At 44.9% G+C, this 19,568-nt stretch overlaps 1 protein-coding gene across 4 annotated transcripts in view; it reads right to left on the bottom strand.

The window, feature by feature from the left end:
- Positions 1-19,568, bottom strand: part of CHKA (choline kinase alpha) — a 65,671-nt gene that overhangs the window by 12,314 nt on the left and 33,789 nt on the right. For 3 of the 4 annotated variants that reach the window (XR_006736531.1, XM_045558277.1, XM_045558279.1), the window contains 7 exons: positions 19,433-19,486; positions 9,471-9,584; positions 5,800-5,933; positions 5,264-5,368; positions 3,787-3,845; positions 1,318-1,405; positions 714-822 (listed from right to left, as the gene is read on the bottom strand). Coding sequence is in view for 3 of the 4 variants with exons in the window: in XM_045558277.1 (XP_045414233.1) it covers positions 714-822; positions 1,318-1,405; positions 3,787-3,845; positions 5,264-5,368; positions 5,800-5,933; positions 9,471-9,584; positions 19,433-19,486 (663 nt within the window). In the remaining variant the exon portion in view is untranslated. The remainder of the gene's footprint in view (positions 1-713; positions 823-1,317; positions 1,406-3,786; positions 3,846-5,263; positions 5,369-5,799; positions 5,934-9,470; positions 9,585-19,432; positions 19,487-19,568) is intronic. The other variant, XM_045558278.1, reaches the window with a different exon arrangement.

Genomic DNA, 19,568 nt, shown 5'->3' with positions numbered 1-19,568 from the left:
TACAGGAGCAGCTAAATGCATTCCTGTCCTCATCGTCCTTGACCTCTGTGTGAGGTGCACATGCACAACAGAGGGATCACCAAGCAGATGAGCTGGTGCCCCCCACATGCTCAGAGAGGCAGGCTCGGCACAACTCCCCCCAGCCCTGCTTAGCTTCCGCCTCACTACCTACTTATCCTCAACCCAAGGCTTTGGTGGTAGATTGAGGAATGGAAAGAGGGGATCCCAGGAAGAAGTTCCCAGGAGAAATCATTCTCCTCACACTCACTGGCCTCCCCTAATTCAGGACAGGAAAGGGAGCTATTAACACCAAAGGCATTTGCTCTAGCTACTAAACCATAGTGCCCCAAAGATTACTTCTCTGCACAACATGAAATGAACAGAGGCAGGTCAGCGATCCCCAAAAAGAAGGCCAGAAAGCAGAACTGAGGCTGGGCTTTTTGAAAACACTAGAAGGAACTACAAAGGAGGCTGGTTCTTCTCTGACTGAATACAAGTACCTCTGGCACAGATTTTTAAAAGGCTGCACTCAAAGGTCAAGTTTGCACCTACATTTAACTGAAAAAAATAACATTTTTTAACATAAGCAAAAGGGTTTGCCTAACCATCCCACAATTTAAAAAAGGCATCTTTGAAAATGAAGATGTAATTCTAACTGCATAAAACTGACTTATGTAATTTACCTATCAAGTATATAAAAACCAATCTCCTACCTGCTGTTTCTTGGTGGGATACTTCCGCATGCTTGCTCTGAAAAAAGGGTACTTCTCATAGTTATAATCATACATCCATTCACAGAAATGATTCCCAATGTCGAATCCCCTGAAATAAGAGATAAGACCGTGCACAGAATGAAGCAGACTGCTAGTCTGGAAGTTTCCTGTCTACAGAAGAAAAAAAGGCTGAGTCACGAGCATAGTGGACAGGGATAGGGAGGGATGTGACTGCTTTAATGACAGAAAGCACCAATCTGGTGATTATCAGAATCTCACTGACTGAAGTTATGAAGGCGTCACCTGAACCACTACTCAAGAACATCCAGTCCTTATGAGAGGAAAATGATCTCTGAAGCCAAAAGGAAAAGCCAAATTCTGGAGTTTAATTACACCGCCGCTCCTCCCCAGCAGTTGGCTAAGAGCAGGGAGGACAGTGCTGCTGCTTCACCCACGGCCACCAGGCAAAGAGCCTCAGCTTCCAGGTGAAGCAGCTTTCAACTTAAAACGGGGTTTTGACTTAGTATCTCCTGTAACTGTTCCATAAAGATAATACAATAAGAAAACAACACTGAAATGAAAATATCTGACTATAACGTAATACCTGTAATTGTAACTGCTGTATTCGAAGTCAATGAGCATCAGTTTCTGTTTTTCAGAATTCTCTCGGCCTTCCAGCAATAAGATATTACCTGCAAAAAGGTTGGATAACATACATGGCTTATGTTTTACAACAGATAGCTCATGTCCTTGAAGAGCAGGGCCGAGAGAGGGGCTCTACCCTTACAGGGAATCCTAACTGACCTTGGCTTTTGGTCCCTTGGACATCACCAGGGTGCAGACAGAGTGCAGGAGCAGTGCTGCCACAGGAGGCCTGGCCCCGGGCAGGGAGACTCCAGATCTACCTGAGCACAAGATCATCTGTTCACAGCCCTGGTCCTTCTCACTCACTGTCTGGGGCAATACTTCCAAATGTCTCACAGGGTGCCACGCTGGAGCTTGGGTTGGCCCAGACACCAGCTCCACCACCCCAGCAGCCCTGGGACTTGGTTTGTCGCCTGCAGCACACCAGCTGGGAAGCTCTGTCAGAGGATCCTCCCCAGGGAGGATGCCAGCAGTGAGCGAGGCTGCCACAGGGCCCCCCTGCTTTGTCCTCGCCTGGTTTTCCTTCCCAAGGAGACCACAAGCAGCATCCTATGATGCTATTTCTTTCAGAGGTGAATTCTGGGCCAGACTGGGTTGGCCACCAGCCTGCCTCTTTGGGCACGTGTTCCTGAGATCCTCATACTCTGCACAGCATCCAGCACCTAAGGCATCGTGGGGCTGGCACCTGTGAAGCAGCCTTTGCTAGTTTTTTGGCCACTGCCCCTCCCAGGGTTTTTGGTAAGAGGTACACTTTCTAGGCTTTTCAACATACTTGTTCTGTTTCACGTAGTGATTAAAAGGAGAGATGGAGGCAAAAGCCCAAAGGAGCAGAACAAAATAAATGTACAACATCTATCTCTATTCTTTTGACACTTTGCCATCATTGAGGCAGCTGACCTCTCCCAGCCCCGTCTCTGGTGATGTCTTTGCCATTTACTATCTCCCTACCCCACAAGGGCATGGACAAAACACGCAGCAGCAGCTGAAATTCCTATACCCTGCTTGTCTTGAGATAGCCAGCAATGATCAGTTAATTAGTATTAAAGAAAAGGTATTTTGCCTCAAACTAATGGCTTAATAATGACAGGTCCTCATGAAGGACTGTTCTTGGAATTAAAAACAAACTGTTGGCCGGGCACAGTAGCTCATGCCTGTAATCCTAGCACTCTGGGAGGCCAAGGCGGGAGGACTGCTTGAGCTCAGGAGTCTGAGACCAGCCTGAGCAAGAGCGACACGCTATCTCTATTAAAAATAGAAAGAAATTAGCCAAACAACTAAAAATAGAAAAAAATTAGCCCAGCATGGTGGCATGTGCCTGTAGTCCCAGCTACCCGGGAGGCTGAGGCAAGAGAATCACTTGAGCCCAGGAGTTTGAGGTTGCTGTGAGCTAAGCTGACGCCACGGCACTCTAGCCCAGGCAAGAAAGTAAGACTCTGTCTCAAAAAAAAAAAAAAAAAACCAACCAAAAACAAAAAACTGTTGAGCCTGGCAAAGAAGAGCTTCGGGCTGGACCTCAGCCACCTGTGACTGGGGAGGACAAGGAGAGCAAGGCAGTGCTGGTAGCAGCAGGGGAGATGCATTATGAGAAAGGAACCTCTGTTGAGTATGAAATCATATTGGGTGGGGTTTTGTTAGAGTACGGGACACGTGGCATTTTTTTTAAAGCAGGGAAATCTGAAGTCATTAATAGCAGAGTACACTGATATTGAGAGGAGGTGGCTTTAATAAAGCTCACTGTGCTTCGTGGTACAGAAGGAAGGGCCAGGACTGGGGTGGGGGGATCTTGTTCTTTTACTGCTTTTCAGATTAACCAGAAAAAGCTAAACAATGAAAAGGTAACGTAGGACTTAGAAAGGTTAAGTCCTTTATCCCCAAGTTTAGTGAATATTCTTTCAGATTTCTTTTTCCTTCTTTTACCCTGTCACCCAGGCTGGAGTGCAGTGGCACTATCTGCAGCCTCCAACTCCTGGACTCAAGTGATCCTCCCACCTCAGCCTCCCGAGTAGCTGCAACCACAGGCACGAGCCACCACACCTGGCCCAGATCTTTTCTATGTAAATACTTTTTTTTTTTTACAAAAACAAAATAATATTCTACATGTTTTTCTAAAACTTGCTTTTTTCTCTTCAATGTATCTAGAGATTTTTCTATTGATATATACAAAACTATCATTCTTTTTAATACAGGGTGTCCCAAAAGTCACCATACATAAGGAAAATGGGAAATTGTAGCTAAATGTACCTTTATTTACAAAATATTCATTACAAAAATTTTCCTTTGTATTTACACAATACTTCATTTGGCTATATCATAATTTAATATATCTAATACTCTCTTGATGGACATCTGACATTTATCATACACATTGGAGGTAATCTTCTAAGTATACACATGAACCCCATCCTTAGCATAATGTAGCAATTCTTACCTTCTTGACAGTCATTATGACAAAATACCACTGGAGATGGAGTGGATTCAAGCAGTGATCTGAAAAAGGAAGGTTTCACTGTTACCTATCAAGCTTTCCATAAGATGGAAGCAGTCTGCTCTCTCAGCATGGTCAGCACAGCTTTAGAACTCCAAAACAACACATGGTCCCTGTGTGGTATCTGTCATGTGAATTCTGAAAACTATGTCATTATGTAGCTCTACTGCAGATGCCAGCAGCAATCCCCACAGGCTCCTCAGCACTCAGCGCCTTCCCACTGCTGGGCCTTTGCACATGCTGTTCCTCTCTGAGCACACCCCTCCTCGGCAGCTAGTCCTCATTCTGCTGGCTCTGGCTTGTGCAGTCCCTTCTCTGACCAATGACTCAAAGCAGATCCCTCTGTGTTGGGCTACTTTGGTCTGTATCTCCATCATAGCATTTATTATAATTTGACATTATTGTATTTGGTTACTAGTTTTCTGTCTTCCTAATAAAATAAAAGCTCCTTAAATATTAAAAACAACTGATCTCATGGCAATAGAGAGTAGAACGATGGTTACCAGAGGCTGGGGAGGGTAGCAGGGAGTGGGGGATAAAGTGGGGATGGTTAATGGGTACAAAAATATAGTCAGTAAGATAGAATGAATAATACTTGATAGCACGACAAACTGACTATAATCAACAATAAGTTGGGGTATACTTTAAAATAAGTAAGACTGGAATTGGAATGTTCCTAACACAAAGAAATATTAAATGCCTAAGGTGACAGATAATTCAATTACCCTGATTTGATTAACTCGCATTGTATGCCTATATCAAAATATCACATGCACCCTATAAGATACATTTAATACAACTACTATGTACTCATAATAAAAAAATTTTTTCATTTTTTAAAAAAGGTTAAAAAAAAAAAATAGAAGCTCCTTGAAAACTGTCTTAGTTACCATTTCCTCATCACCAATCATAATGCCCAGCACAGGAGATACTCAAATATTTCAGTAATTAAAGGTGTAAATACTTGTCAGAGTAGGTATGCAAGTAGCCTGAACCCAGTCTCACCCTGAGGACACCACGGTGGCCTCAACTCAGAGATCAGGATCAAGATTTTTCCTCTGTTTCCCTCCAAAGCTGTGGTTAACTGTCTCCCTTCACCCCCTTACACTCCCTAGCCTGCTCCCACTACCCCTCCCCCAAAAAACCTACTGCCCTAGTCACCAAACCACTCCTCTGACATCTTCCTTCCTCCACAAAACCTTCACGTACTAACTGGAGATAAAATGACAGCATTCACAGAAAACTCTAATTCCAAATGACAAAACTCATCTGTTGAAATTCACTCTGCAGAACCAATGCAAAATGCCAGATATAAGGCAAACTTAATCAATGTTTACTGGCAACAGCTTTAGTGACTATGAATATTTAAATTTCTGGACAGATGTACTTACTAAGTCAGGAAATAGAAGCAAATACTCACCTCAGGTTTTCCAGTTCCAAAGGCAGATTGTAACCAAGGAATTTGTGGAGCTGTTTAATTTTGGATTCCACAGTAAATTTAATTCTCAGCACTTGATTTAGGTATCTGTTAAAGAGAAAGAGACAGAGGGAACAAAGAATTATCACTCAACTCACCAAGCCTTGCTCTTGAGGCTTTGGCTGGGTTAAACACTCAAGTTCAATACCAGCACAGCCATAGTAACAGTGGGAACCCTCTGACCGCCGTAACTGAGGAGACGAGCAGGGCTTGGAGAGTCGCGGCATTCCAGGAAGCTGATTTTCGGCCTATCGACCTGTACAGTAGCACTGTTGTAAACAAGTCTTCCTTGGCTCAGGAACTGACTTTTACATGCAAAAAAAGACTTACCCATGAGACAAACACCACCAACTGACAGCCTGCACATCAGGAAATAAAGAAAGACCTCTGACTATCGTAGCAAACAAATTCTCACTGCTGGTACTTCTGGGAGCCACTAATGTAAAACTAAGTTAGGACCAAGTGATTTGACCACTTACTTTTCCATAGTGCCAAAAAGCCATTTTGGTTCCTTATTGAATGGCATTTTCATACCATGAAATGTGGCCATTTTCTCAGCTATTTCTGCAGAAATATCTGGCAAACTTAATTCTTCAGTATCTAATCGCCGGCTCTGAAATAAAAAAGGGAATTAAAAACTGACATTTACCCAGGTGACCTAAAAAGTGTGAGATCACACAATTTTAAGAACCAGAATCTAGTTCTTATAGTGCATTTAAGTCTCACCCAATGCGCAAAACTCCCTTAAGAGTGAACACTGTGTCCCCGCAGATGGTGACCCAGCAATTGCTATGGCACTTCCACATCGAGAAGCAGGCTACCTCCAAAGGTCTATTTCATTTTGAACCCTTTTTGTGAGAAAGCTCTTCCTTAGATCTTATTAAATTTTTAATTTACTTTCCTAAGATTCTAGGAAAGTACACTTTCTTGTGATTCTGCCCTCAAAACCCATACAGAATAAATCTATGCATTCTTAGCTAACACTAAAAGTCCACGGCTCCAACAGTTTATCACAGGAACCAGTTCCTAGCTCTTCCAAGGGCTGGAACATTCTACTCTCATGTGTTGCGGGTAAGGGGTGGTGCTCAGAACAGGCTCTAATCAGGAGACGTGCCATGAGTTCAAGAGGAACCACCTCCCGCTGCTCCCAGTGGTGGTGTCAGCCCCTGGCCTGGCACAGGGCAGGTGTCTGCAAGGCTGAACAAACAAACAGAATCAAGGAGGATTTTTTTCCCAGTCTGTGGGGCCTGCACTCCCCCTCATGCAGCCTGAGGCCATGCTTGCCTGGGCTACCCTTTTATGGGACATCCATGGGAGCTTCTGATTGCCTGAGACCTCTACAGCTTCTTTACATGAACCTGAAGAGATATTTCTCTGAAAATGCAAAGCAATACAACACAGGGGTCAACAATGGATGCTCCCAAGTTAGAGAAACCCCAGATCAAATTCTGGCTTTAATATTCATTTCAAAGCTACTTGACTACAGGCAAGTTACATCATACCTCTGTGCTTCATTTCCTCGATTCTATAAAATGGGAACTGTGACATTAAGTCTCTCACAGGACATAATGCATGTGAAGCCCAGGGCAAGTCTCAAGAGAGGGCAGATGCTTTAGAATCAGAACTAATAGCTCTCCCAAATTCTACTCAACTCTGGAATCCTCTCCAACATTCTCAACAAATTATCAGGGAGTCAGCTTCCAGTGGCAGGACACATAGGACTTCTTAAGGCAGCTCACTCAATTTTCAAAAATGCCAGTAATGTGTTTGGTAACATGGAAAACTTAAAGCTAATGTGCTCAAAGACAAACAAATCTCAATATTCCAAGTTCTATCCCCAGCACAGAAAAAGAGAAATAGAGACCATCTACCATTCTTAGGTGTCACTACAATCACATGCCCTTTGAAAGAAGGCTACAGGAATCAGACGAGATGGAATTCATCTGATCCCGTGCAGCGGTAAAGTGTAAACCTAGCTCATGCCTGTAATTCCACTGACTCGAGATGCTCAGGTGGGAGGTTTGCTTGGGGCCAGGAGTTTGAGACCAGCCTGGGCAACATATTGAGACCCTGTCTCTAAAAAAACTTTAAAAATTAGCCAGGTGTGGTGGTGCATGCCTGTAGTCCCAGGTACTCGAGAAGCTGAGGCAGGAGGATCACTTGAGCCCAGGAGTTCAAGGCTGCAGTGAGCTATGATCGCGACGCTGCACTCTAGCCCGGCAACAGAGGGAGACTCATCTCTTAAAAAAAAAACAAAAAAGTAAACCTAGAAATAACATATAGTATTAGCTTGAATCAAATGAAATTGGCATTTTTGTGGGTCAAAAACAGTTGAATATTGGCAATATCATATGGTTCAAACCTAGTATTTAATAAAATTTTTAAAAAATCTTCACTATATAGTAAACAATATAAATACATACAAAAGAGCATAGATAGAACTAAAGAATTAGAACAAAATCAATTCCACAGATGCTACAACCTATGTGTCCTGATCACTGCCCCTTTTGTCCCTAAGACATTACCATTATTGTGAATTGTGTTAACAATTCCCTTACCCTTTCTAAAAAGAGAACTTTTACCACACATGCACTTATTCATAAACAATTTTTAAATTTGCTTTCATCAGGCTTTATAAAAATGGTATGACACTATTTATAGTCTCTCATAATTTTGTTTTATCTCTCAATATTATACTTTTAAGATTCATCCATATTGCTACTCATAACCATATGAAATGTTTTATATTTACAAAATTCTTTCAAATATTACTAATCATGATGGGCATGTTTTAGGCTCATATGACAGATGACGTTGTGCAGCCTGATTTTATGAAATGCTAGGGACATCTGTCTGTGTCAGCAAACACACCTTGCTACTGTCTGGCATGACTACCCATGGTACTAAACTCTCCCTTGAGGTTGGTAGATACTTTATTATCTCATTTGATTCTCGTGCCTGATAGATGTTACTACCTTTATTAGGGAAATTATAGATAAAAACACAGCCAGGTGCCACAGAAAAGGTAAAACCTGGCCTGGTGAAGGCATTGTTCATTCACCTAAATACACCCCTCAGGGTTGGCAGCCAGCACTGATGGACAATGCCATCTGTCAACTCAAAGAAGATACCCCTTCTGGGGAGGCAGATCACAAAAAGGTCCCCTGTTTCTGGGCTGTGGGATCAGACAAAAGAGTCCCTTCCTCCAGTCCCCAGCTAGACGCAGCAGAGCACCCCTTAGCCAGGTGCCCTTGTGCTGGGCCCCGTCTGCATGCTGTGGAGGTGCAAGACACCCTGTGCAGCAGGGCAGGAGAAAACAGCCACCTGTGATCCTACTCCTCGAGAAGCTTTTACTCAGTTAAGATGTGGAATCTTTTATCAAATCTCCAAGACTAGCCAGGAGGGTGAATGCAGATCAATAAGGATCAGCAAGGCCAACAAAATGGCAGGGTCACCCCTTTTAGTCACAGTTGACGAGGCTCTTGCTGCGTGAGGCATCACGCAGAGTATGGTGTGTGTGTACGGGTAGGAGCCAGAGCTATTTTAGATGTGCACACATGTCCCTAAGACATGGCACACTGATAAATGTTATGGCAGCATTAAAAATGCCTCCGGACAAGAAGATGACACAATCCTGGCTGCCTGGAAGTTCCAAGGGGAATCTGACCAGCAAATGGAGGCAGGACAGATGGGAGACTCCGAACAGTGGGAGAGCAGGAACCACCCAAGGACGGACTGGGAGACAAGAAAAAGAACAGCAATGGCCCCACGGAGCCATGGCCAGCAATGTGGCAGGGTGTGGTCAGGGCCAAGGTGTTCTAGCAGCGAGTTCTATGAAGAAAGGCCCCAGAAGTTTGAGAGGAACAAGGTGTAAAGGGGAAAGTTTCAGGGTAAGCAGCCTGAGGTGACAAAGGAATAGTAAATTTGATTTGTATTTTAAATTTGGATAAATGTATCTTTATAGGAAAGAAAGAGGTTCCAATGTAAGTTCAAAAGAAACTTTGCTTTTCTTGATCTCTGATACAGTCTAATGACATAGGTCACATTTAATATTCAAACCTCAGCATTTCAGGTTCTTGTAGCAACGAGACAAAGAAGCCATCTCCTGTCTGTGGCACATGTCAACTGCGCATTTATGAACAAATCTTACCGGGATGAACTGCTCCAGTCGGCCTTGGGGAAAGATGCCATAAAGTTTTGGCCCAAGTGACCTCTCTGCAAGAATGGCAAACATAACGCTCTCCAGAACCATGGCCTCAGCCCCCTACAACAGATGGTGACAAACAGGTGTTTACTGAGTGTTTGCTATGTGCCAAGCATCAGAAGTGCTTTCATAGGAACAGTTCAATCGTCACAACTATTCTTTGATGTGGGTATTAGTATTATCATGCTCATTTAACATAGAAGACAGAGAGGTTCCACAGTCACAGATCTTGTGATTTTCAGGATCCATGCTTGTAAGCATTACACTATATTGATGAGATGTAAAATTTAGGTCACCGAACAATAGGAGTGAACAACATCCATCAGCACTTTGACTGCTTCTGTTGATTTTACAACCTATACACGAGTCTCACCCGTGCATCTTATCAAAGGCCACATAATACCATCCTTTCTGCTGAGAGCTGATTTGCTTTTGGTCAAGAGTGTCTGTGAGAAGCAAAGGGTACACAGGGCCTCTGCCTACTAACTTGGTCTATGGATCCAATAAGCTGGAGAATTACTGATTTAGGTCCAGGATCTATGGCTTTTTGGTCCAAAGAGTACCATAGCCTGGAGCATTCTAGGTTTCTATTTTCGGCTTATACACCCAACCTTTTCCTCTGCAGTTTAATGTCTGTCTTCTTGCCAAAATCTCTGTAATGCTCATATGTTCAATCTTCAGTCCTAATAACTAATTTGGGATCTATAATCATTTTGCCTTCAAAATCTATCCTTTGGTCTCAATTCAAATTCATTCCTTAGCCTTTTCCCCTTTAACAGTAAATTACAGCTTAAGAGTGTCCATGTGCTGGGGTGGTGGAGTAGAAAGGAATCATTCTCAGCTAGAGGTGCACGTGAATCTCTTAAAGAGCTTTTACAAATGGAGATTCCTAGGTCCTAACCCTGAGCATCTCAGTGGATTTATCTAAGGAGAGGTGCCAGCAGGTGTGCACAAGTTTCCAGAGGATTGTAATTCACCCCTGTGAGGAAACCTGCTGTGGGAAACATGATCCCAGAGAAACATTGTTTAAAACACACTCACCTCACAAAAAACAAACTAAGAAATGAAGAGGGCAACCCATTAAGCAAGGACATAATATTAGAGTTGGTAAGAAGAAGAAAAAAAAGCTACTTCCAAAGGATATACACCACATTAAAGTAAAAAGTCAGTCATTCACTTTTACACTTTGTGGGGGCAAACAGATTTGTTGGTAATCCTCCACAATTATGGTCCAACCACCATCTTGTATAATCCCCACAATTATGGTCTAACCATTATCTTGTGAGGCTTAATATTTCCTAATTTGAGGTTTTGTGTGACCATATAGATATAGCATTAATCTACCAAGTTAATCAATTTTTATTTTTATTTATTTATTTATTGACAGGGTCTCAATCTGTCACCCAGGCTGGCGTGCAGTGGCCTCATCATAGCTCACTGCATGTTCAAACTCCTGGGCTCAAGTGAGTCTCCTGCCTCAGCCTCCCAAGGTGCTGGGAATACAGGGGTGCCTCACCATGCCAGGTTAATTTCTTAATTTCTTGTAGAGATGGGGTTTCACTATGTTGCCCGGGCTGGTAGTTAATTGATTTTAGAGCAGGATAATCAGAAAGTTTTATTTCTTAAACTTTAGAGATTGACAAATACCTAATATCTCTACTTAGTTGGCAAAGGTTTTCAACCACTTATTTAATCTTTACACTAAACCTATCCAAGAGGTGCAGTCACTGCTGGCCCCATTTTACCTAAAAGCCCAGTGTGAGTGTACCCAAAGGCCTGCAAAGCACCCCCCAAGTCACTACGTGGATATACGTTCCACTGCTATGCAGGGAGCCCTATGCCCTGGAGCTCCGGAGACTGCGGTACCTCCCACGCTGTGTACAGTGCAAAAGCAGAGGCAGGGCAGTGTGGGAGAAGAGGGTGCTCAACTCAGCTCCTAGGCCAGGTAATCTGCCATTTGTGGCTTTTCACAGCCCTTTGCCATCTGTAGAATCTCCCACAGAATTCTAACTCACTTCTCAAAGAGCAGGATGAGGATACCCAAAATGTCTAGGTATCCAGAATTTTGTCAGAATTAAAATTTGTTTTTCAACTTTCCAACTTTCAGCACTGTGGAATGACTAAGCTGAACAGCATCAGGGTTAGCACTGTATAAAACACATATACGCTGGGTGCCGCTGCTCACGCCAGTAATCCCAACACTCTGGGAGGCCACAGTGGGAGGGTCACTTGAGGCCAAGAGTTTGAGACCAGCCTGGGCAACACGGCAAGACCCCATCTCCACAAAAAATTTTTTTAAAAAATAGCCCAGCATGGTGGTGTGCGCCTGTGGTTCCAGCTACTCAGGAGGCTGAGGGAGGTAGATCACTTGAGCCCAGGAGTTTGAGGCTGCAGTGAGTTATGTATGATCACTACATTCTAGCCTGGGTGACAGAATGAGACCTCCTTTCTAAAAATAACAAAAAACAAAAAACAAAAAAAACCAAAGACAAAGACAGATATGTGTCCAATCCTAAATATCCCTTTAAGTTTAAAATCTCAATTTTTTTTTTTCCTTTTGAGACAGGGTCTTGCTCTGTTGCCTGGGCTGGAGTGCACTGGCATGAACATAGCTCACTTGTAACCCTAAACCCCTAGGCTCAAGCGATCCTCCTATCCCAGTCTCCTGAGTAGCTGGGACTACAGGTACATGCCACCACGTCTGGATGTTTTTTTTTATTTGTTACAGAGATGAGGTCTCATTATGTTGCCCAGGCAGGTCATGAACTTCAATTTTTTTTTTATTTTTTTGTTTTTTTGAGACAGAGTCTCACTTTGTTGCCCGGGCTAGAGTGAGTGCCGTGGCATCAGCCTAGCTCACAGCAACCTCAAACTCCTGGGCTTAGGCGATCCTACTGCCTTAGCCTCCCGAGTAGCTGGGACTACAGGCATGCGCCACCATGCCCGGCTAATTTTTTCTATATATATTTTTAGTTGTCCAGATAATTTTTATTTCTATTTTTAGTAGAGATGGGGTCTCACTCAGGCTGGTCTCGAACTCCTGACCTCCAGCGATCCACCCGCCTCGGCCTCCCAGAGGGCTAGGATTACAGGCGTGAGCCATCACGCCCGGCCATGAACTTCAATTTTTATGCACAGATTTAAACCCTACTTTATTACTTCAGGAAGTTCAGCATTTTGTACAGCATGTCCACTTGGAACAAAGGATTCCTGGAGCTGACTCTATTTACATCTGGCACTGGTACTTGGATTGAATACACTGGCCAGAGCTGAGTCAACCCATTCCCAGAAATAGTGCAGAGAAGATAGAAAGAGCCTTAAGAACTTTCCATTTCTCTTTAGCATTGTTCTGAACAATGTAAACAAAAAGAATCTTTGTTCTTACATAACATTGCAGTTCAATATTTATTCAAAGTAGGAAGAAAGAGGGGAGGGCATATGGAGGGCAGAACATGGGAGAAGAAAACATGAGAGAGAACCCCAAGGCACTATGGATTGGTTAAGAAGGATGGCAGGTAATCTTAGAGTGTAGCCACTGCTGGTGGTCTTTTTGTAATCACTAAGTCCCCAAACACCTTCCTGCTGCTACGTAAAGAAAATGAGCATGGTAATGAGTGGGACAGACATGGCTCCGTCCAACTCCCACCACGCCCTGGTCCAGCCACAGGCCATGGAACCATAGCTGATGACAGTTGAGGGAAAACTGGTCCTACTTTTTCAGAAGAGAAGATCCATACCTCAACTGGAAACTATTTACTTCTACTTCAGAGGCAAAGATTTTCATATATTCACCTAGAAAACACTTATGAATGTCAACTATGAACCCGGCACTGTGTTAAGCGCCAGGGAAACAGAAAATGAGGCATGTACGACCCCTGCCCGTGTGTGGCTCACACCTGAGAGAGAGAGAAGTAGACAATAAACGAGCACATGCAGCTGCAGACTGGGCCACAGCCATGAGGGCCACAGAGGGTGACTGATGTGACAGTGTGAAAGGGTAGGTATTTCTGAGGAGGTAACACTGAACTGACCTGAGTCCTGGGGGGTTGGAAGGAGCCATAGCAGCACCCCAGGAACACCAGGCCCTGAGGAAGGAAGGAATAAGACAGTGCATTCAAGGAATTAGGAGGGGCCGGTCTCACTGGAAAAGAGCACTCAGGAAAAGCAAGAGAACAAGATCAGCCTGGATAAGTGGGTGAGACTGCTGGGTGGGCTGGAGCTTACAGAAAGGTCTGAGCCAAATATATTCAGAAGTCCTCAACATGTTGGTGACGGGTAAAGCTCATGAACTGGGTGTGATCCTCAAGGGACAGAGGAACCAGCACAGGGCCTGAGAAGTCCCAACATGTAGAGCAGTGGCTTCCAAACTGTCACCACAGTAAGAAAGGCATCTCACATGGCAATCTAACACACACACCCCCAAGACAAACATTATACAATGCAATACTTACCCTCACAACTGGGTAACATTTTCTAACATTTACTTCTCTATTTCATTTTAAAAAGCAACAAAAATGCTAACATCTCATGCCCCATTAGAGGTTGCAAGCCACCATTTGAAAAAGTGATTTAAATTTGGGCAACAAGAAGAGGGAGCAGGAGGCAAGGTGAGGGTAAGATGCCTGGTATCAGAAGGAGAGGGGCATTCTGTGTCGGATACTGCTGAGGGTCAAACAGAAGTGGCCACTGGATATGGCAACGTGGAAATTGTTGGTTTCAAAAACAAAAACAAGGCCAAGAGCAGTGGCTCACGCCTGTAATCCTAGCATTCTGGGAAACTGAGGCAGGAGGATCACTTGAGGTCAGGAATTTGAGACCAGCCTGAACAAGAGTGAGACCCTGTCTCTACAACAAAAAAAAAAAAGAAGAAAAAATTAGCCAGGCGTTATGGCATACCTGTAGTCCCAGCTACTCAGGAGGCTGAGGCAGGAAGATCACTTGAGCCCAGGAGTTTGAGGTTGCAGTGAGCTATGATAATGCTATTGCACTCTAGCCCAGGTGACAGAGTGAGACTCTGTCTCAAAAAAAAAAAGAAGGGGAGAGAACTAGATGAGAATTGAAGTAGTTTGACTTTTCACTTTATAAAGTTTCATTTATTTAAAAAATTAAAATCCAGTAATAAGAATAACAATAACATGAGCCTCTTGAGAAGATATAACAGCATTTCCATGGTATTCTAGCCAAAAACACATAACATTATTCCAATCATGAGAAAGCATTAGGCAAACCAACATTGAGGAGACAATCTCCAAAATAACTGATCAGGACTGTTCACGAGTGTCAAGATTATAAATAACAAAAACAACTGTTACAGGTTGAAAAGGACTAAGGAGAAAGAGCCAAATGCAATGTTGGGATTCTGGCTAAATTCTGGAATAGAACAAAAGAAAACATTAGTGGAGAAACTTGTATAAAATTCAGATAAGGTGTGTAGTTTAGCTCCTATTATTGGATCCATGTTCATGTGCACTGTGGTTATGGAAGCGAGATCACTGCACTGTGGTTACGGAAGAGAGGTTACATGACATTAGGAAACCTGGGTACGGGGTGTGCAGGAATGCTTTGCACTATTTTTGCACTTTTTTCTGTAAGTCTAAAATTAGTTTGAAATAAAAATATCAAAATAAATTCATATAAAAAAGATTAGAATCAAGCAATGCGATAAAATTAAGTTACCAATTCTGTATGGTGGATATAAAGGTGTTTATTGCATTATTCTTTGTACTTTCCTATACTTCCAAAACTTTCTCTAAAAAAGAGAAAGTGAGAAAGCAGAGAAAGTAGACACTGTCTCAAGAAATCTTGCCAGGAAAGGGAGCGGGGACGGGGGCAGCCAAGGAGGGCACCAGTCAAGGGAGTGGAGGGAAGATGGAGCCCGCCTGGGGCTGAGGAGGTGCAGTCAGTCAGGCAGGCGAGAATGCAGGCACAAGTCAACAAGTGAGGCCCGAAAGCAGATGAGAGAAGAGCTGGGGTGTGGAACACAGGCAGGGAGGGCCCTTCCAATAGGGCACGGTCAGTGGCGAAGATGGGCACAGACGCAGCAGAAGGCTCTCGTACAATGCAAAGACAAGAGATGAGGAAAGAAGCAGCCGAGGGCTCAGGTTATGCAGCCCCCAGCATGGGCACGGGCGAGGCGTGACGGGAGAAGAGAAGCCTGAAACAGACCTCTCGCATCAGGAGGCAAAACCTGCTGGAAAAAGTTGGCAGGCTTCCAGCTTGCATGCCCACCTGGGGCTCGGCACCACGCCATAAAATGAAGCTGCTCTGCCTAATGGTGCAGTTCTTCTCGCACAGTGCTCAGTCCTGGGCGCGGCACAGAGAAGGCAGGAGGCTGCTGGGCTCGGCAGGGCGGGGCTTCAGGAGAACAGCACAACAGAGCGCGAGTGGAGAAAGGCAGCGGAGAATGTGGAAGGAAAGGCTCACATGGCAGAGCGTGAGTCCTCAGCTGGGCAAGGCGGACAGGAGGTGGAAGGCAGGTGACAGCGGGAAGGTGGTGGCGTCTGCACTGGAGGTCTCAATGGTGGTCACTGAGCCATGGCTACAGGGGTATCAAAGTGAGCTGTGAGGTCAGCAGGTGGAGGAAAGATGAGACAGGCATGTCGGAGGGGATACAATTTCTGGTGAAAAGCTCTGGGGAACATACGTGAGTAGATGAGGGAGGAGGAATGGAGGGAAAAGATTGTTAGGGGCTAAGGAGGTTAAGATACAAGGCCAGAGAACTGACGGCAGGAAGCAGCCTGTGTACTGAAATCTTCACCAATGGACAGCAGCTGTCAGGAGGGTAAAGGGTGGTAGAGGCACATGGCGTGAGCCTCAAAGCAACTGGGGTTTTCAATGGAGGAAAATGGTTGGAAGCAAGAACGAGGGAAAAGCAAGAAGACACCAACCCCACAGGTGGCCCTGAGGTACTTGGGAGACGATGGGGAAAAGTCCTCCTCTCAAGAAGACTATAAGGGAGGGGGTTCCTCTGGGACAGCAAGGCTTTGGAGATGGCCAGTCTGGAGGAAATGCTCAGAAAGGTGGGGTCTGCAAACCAACAACGGCCACTCGAAGGGCTCAAGTAAGACGACAAAGCAACTCCTCCACTCTGACAACCAACTGCCTACCTTTTGATCCAAAAGGATGATATGTGAAATCAGACTACCTGCTATTTCCTGGTAGGCCCTCAGGTGGAAGAGGAGGTATAGCTGTTATTGACAGGTCACCTGGGGAGAGGGCATCTGGGACTGATGAGAGGAATGGACAAGAGCATGTGTACCAGCTGGCAAGGGAAAGAACATGCCTGAGATGTCTAACTGGCACCAGCTGCAACCAGCCTTCAACAATTCTTCATCGCACCCTGCTATGTACCAGCCGCTGCAGTTGCAGTGAGATAGCACCAAGCACAAAAGCCTGCTCTGAGTTCAGCATCTCATAAAGGCAGATAGACAACCATGTAATACTGAAAATTTACAGCCACACAAAGTGCTAAGGAGAGCTACATGGTGCCGTGAGAGCATGAAATGGAGGCACCAACCTTGTCTAGAGAGCCAGGAGGGTACTCGTCGTGGAAGGAGTCTGAGCGGATTCTCGTTATGAGAAAACTGGGGTGTGAGAAACAGGTGAAGGGACGGAGACCCAGTAGGAAAAGCATCTGCAAAGGCCCTGTGGCAGGGAGAAAGCCATAGGTTTAGGGCAACACGGCTGGAGAGCAGGGAATGAGGGGGAATATGTTGTGAGAAGAAGCTGGAAAGGTCAGCAGGGGTCAGACCATGAGAACCTGGTATGATAATGCCCATGTAACTCGGCCAGAGGCAAGGAGTAAGCATAGAAAGGATTTTAAGCAAATGGCTGACATGATCAGATCAGCCATTCAAAAAGGTGACTTTTAAAAGGAATGGTTTGTGGGAAACAAGAGTAGAAGTGGGAGACCGGAAAGGACACGGGGGTGGCTTGGACGAGGGAGGTGAGGGTACAGATGGGAAGGAGGAGGCAGATCCAAAGGTACAATTCAAAGGAAACAATCACCTGAATACATGGTTTGGATACGGGGATGAGAGAGAGCAGGGTCTCTGAGGAGATTCCCTGCTTCCTGGCCTACATAACTGACTGAGTGGCTGAGAAAGAGAATACCAGAAAGGATTGGATCTTCATTTTGCTGTGGGGAGAGGGAAGAGATCACGTTTGGTCTGGGACATGGCAAGTTTGAGGGGCCTGTGAGACACCTAAGGAGAGACTGCTAGCCAACAGTTAGCTCCAAGCAGGGCTCTGGGCTGTAGAAAAGAAGTCGTGACCCTTTGCCTATATATCAGTTGGCCCAGGGAGAGAGGACAACAGAAGAGGGTCCAGGACCAAATTATGGGGAGTTCTAACACCACCAGACAGCAGGAGATGCACCTGCAAGGAAAACCAAGAAAGAAAGGGGGACAGCTACGCTTTGTGTCTCTGTGTTGTGGCCGCCTCAGGGAAGGAAACATTTCAGAAAGGTGGAGGTCATGTCAAATGCTCTGAGAAGTCAAAATAAAATGAGAACTGAAAATGTACTTTGTTGTTTTTTTTTTTTTTTTTTGAGACAGAGTCTCACTTTGTTGCCCGGGCTAGAGTGAGTGCCGTGGCGTCAGCCTAGCTCACAGCAACCTCAAACTCCTGGGCTCAAGTGATCCTACTGCCTCAGCCTCCCGAGTAGCTGGGACTACAGGCATGCGCCACCATGCCCGGCTAATTTTTTCTGTATATATTTTTAGTTGGCCAGATAATTTTTATTTCTATTTTTAGTAGAGACGGGGTCTCGCTCAGACTGGTCTCGAACTCCTGATCTTGAGCGATCCACCCGCCTCGGCCTCCCAGAGGGCTAGGATTACAGGCGTGAGCCACCGCGCTCGGCCTGAAAATGTACTTTGGAGTCAGCATCACGGAGGTCCTGCTGATCCAACATTTTCAGCTATCAGGATGTTCTAAGGTCTGTACACAAAGGGCTCAGAATGGTTGAAACAGAATGTCACTAACTTCCCACCCAATGACTTCTCACCAACTATCACTCCAGAAAGCACAAGTTCTAGGATCCTCTAGACCAGAGTCCCCAGAGCAGGACACATGCAAAACAAACCACTGAAATGTGAGGAAAAAATACTGACACTTTTATTCCTCTATTGTCTCATCCTTTCTGATGCCTATTTCTTGATCATTTTAATAATCAGAATATAATTGGTAAAACCAGTATGTTGATGTGTCCATGTATCTCCATCTTAGCCGCAGGTATGTTGTGCATGTGCACACATGCACCCCTTCTCTGTGAGCCTGTACATATGTGGAGAGATGCTCAAAAGGTGCTTCCTCCCAGTGTGGGGAGACCTCTGCCCCGATGCCTGGCTTCTGAGCCTCCATGCATCAGTGCTCTCAGCCTCAAGCCATCTATGCACGTGCATTTCAAAGAGTGGGGTCATTTTAACTCACAATCTCTTAGGAAGAAACCTTTCCAACCTGGGTATCACGCATACGAAAAAACACTGTGGCCTGCCCAGGGGAAGAGAGTGGCCACTACAACTGGGCAGTGACCTGCATCCTGATGAGAAGCGTGGGAACCGCTGAAACGGGCTGAGAGAGATGCTGCTGCAGCACAGCCAAGTGCCGCCACATCAGAATATCACACACAAATGTCACCCAGACCTGCATCTCTCAGCACCCCAAATGCTGTTTAGACTGCCATAAAGACACCAAACTTCCACCATCTTTACTCTCAGGAGGAAGCAGGACTGCTCAGTGCTCACCTGGTCTTAATGAGGTGGCTCCAACAGACCAAGAGACCTTCCTCTAAGAAAGACCAGAATTTTCCACCAGCAGATAACAGGCACTACCAAACCGCAAAGTAATGAGGCTTGCAAACACCAGGGTACATCTCACACAGACGCAGAATGGACTGAATTACTTACTTGAAATTCATTTTCTTTCTCAGCTTGTTCGGATCCCTCTTTATTACAGGACCTCTATGAATGAGAAAAAGCAAACACTTCCGGTGAGATGGGGAATGCTGAGCAGACACTAACTCTGCAACCACCAGAATAGTCA

This window comes from Lemur catta, chromosome 7 (assembly GCF_020740605.2).
Source record: "Lemur catta isolate mLemCat1 chromosome 7, mLemCat1.pri, whole genome shotgun sequence".
Classification (NCBI taxonomy): domain Eukaryota; kingdom Metazoa; phylum Chordata; class Mammalia; order Primates; family Lemuridae; genus Lemur; species Lemur catta.
Note: the sequence above shows the minus strand (reverse complement) of the source record. Positions and strands in the feature narration are given on the sequence as shown.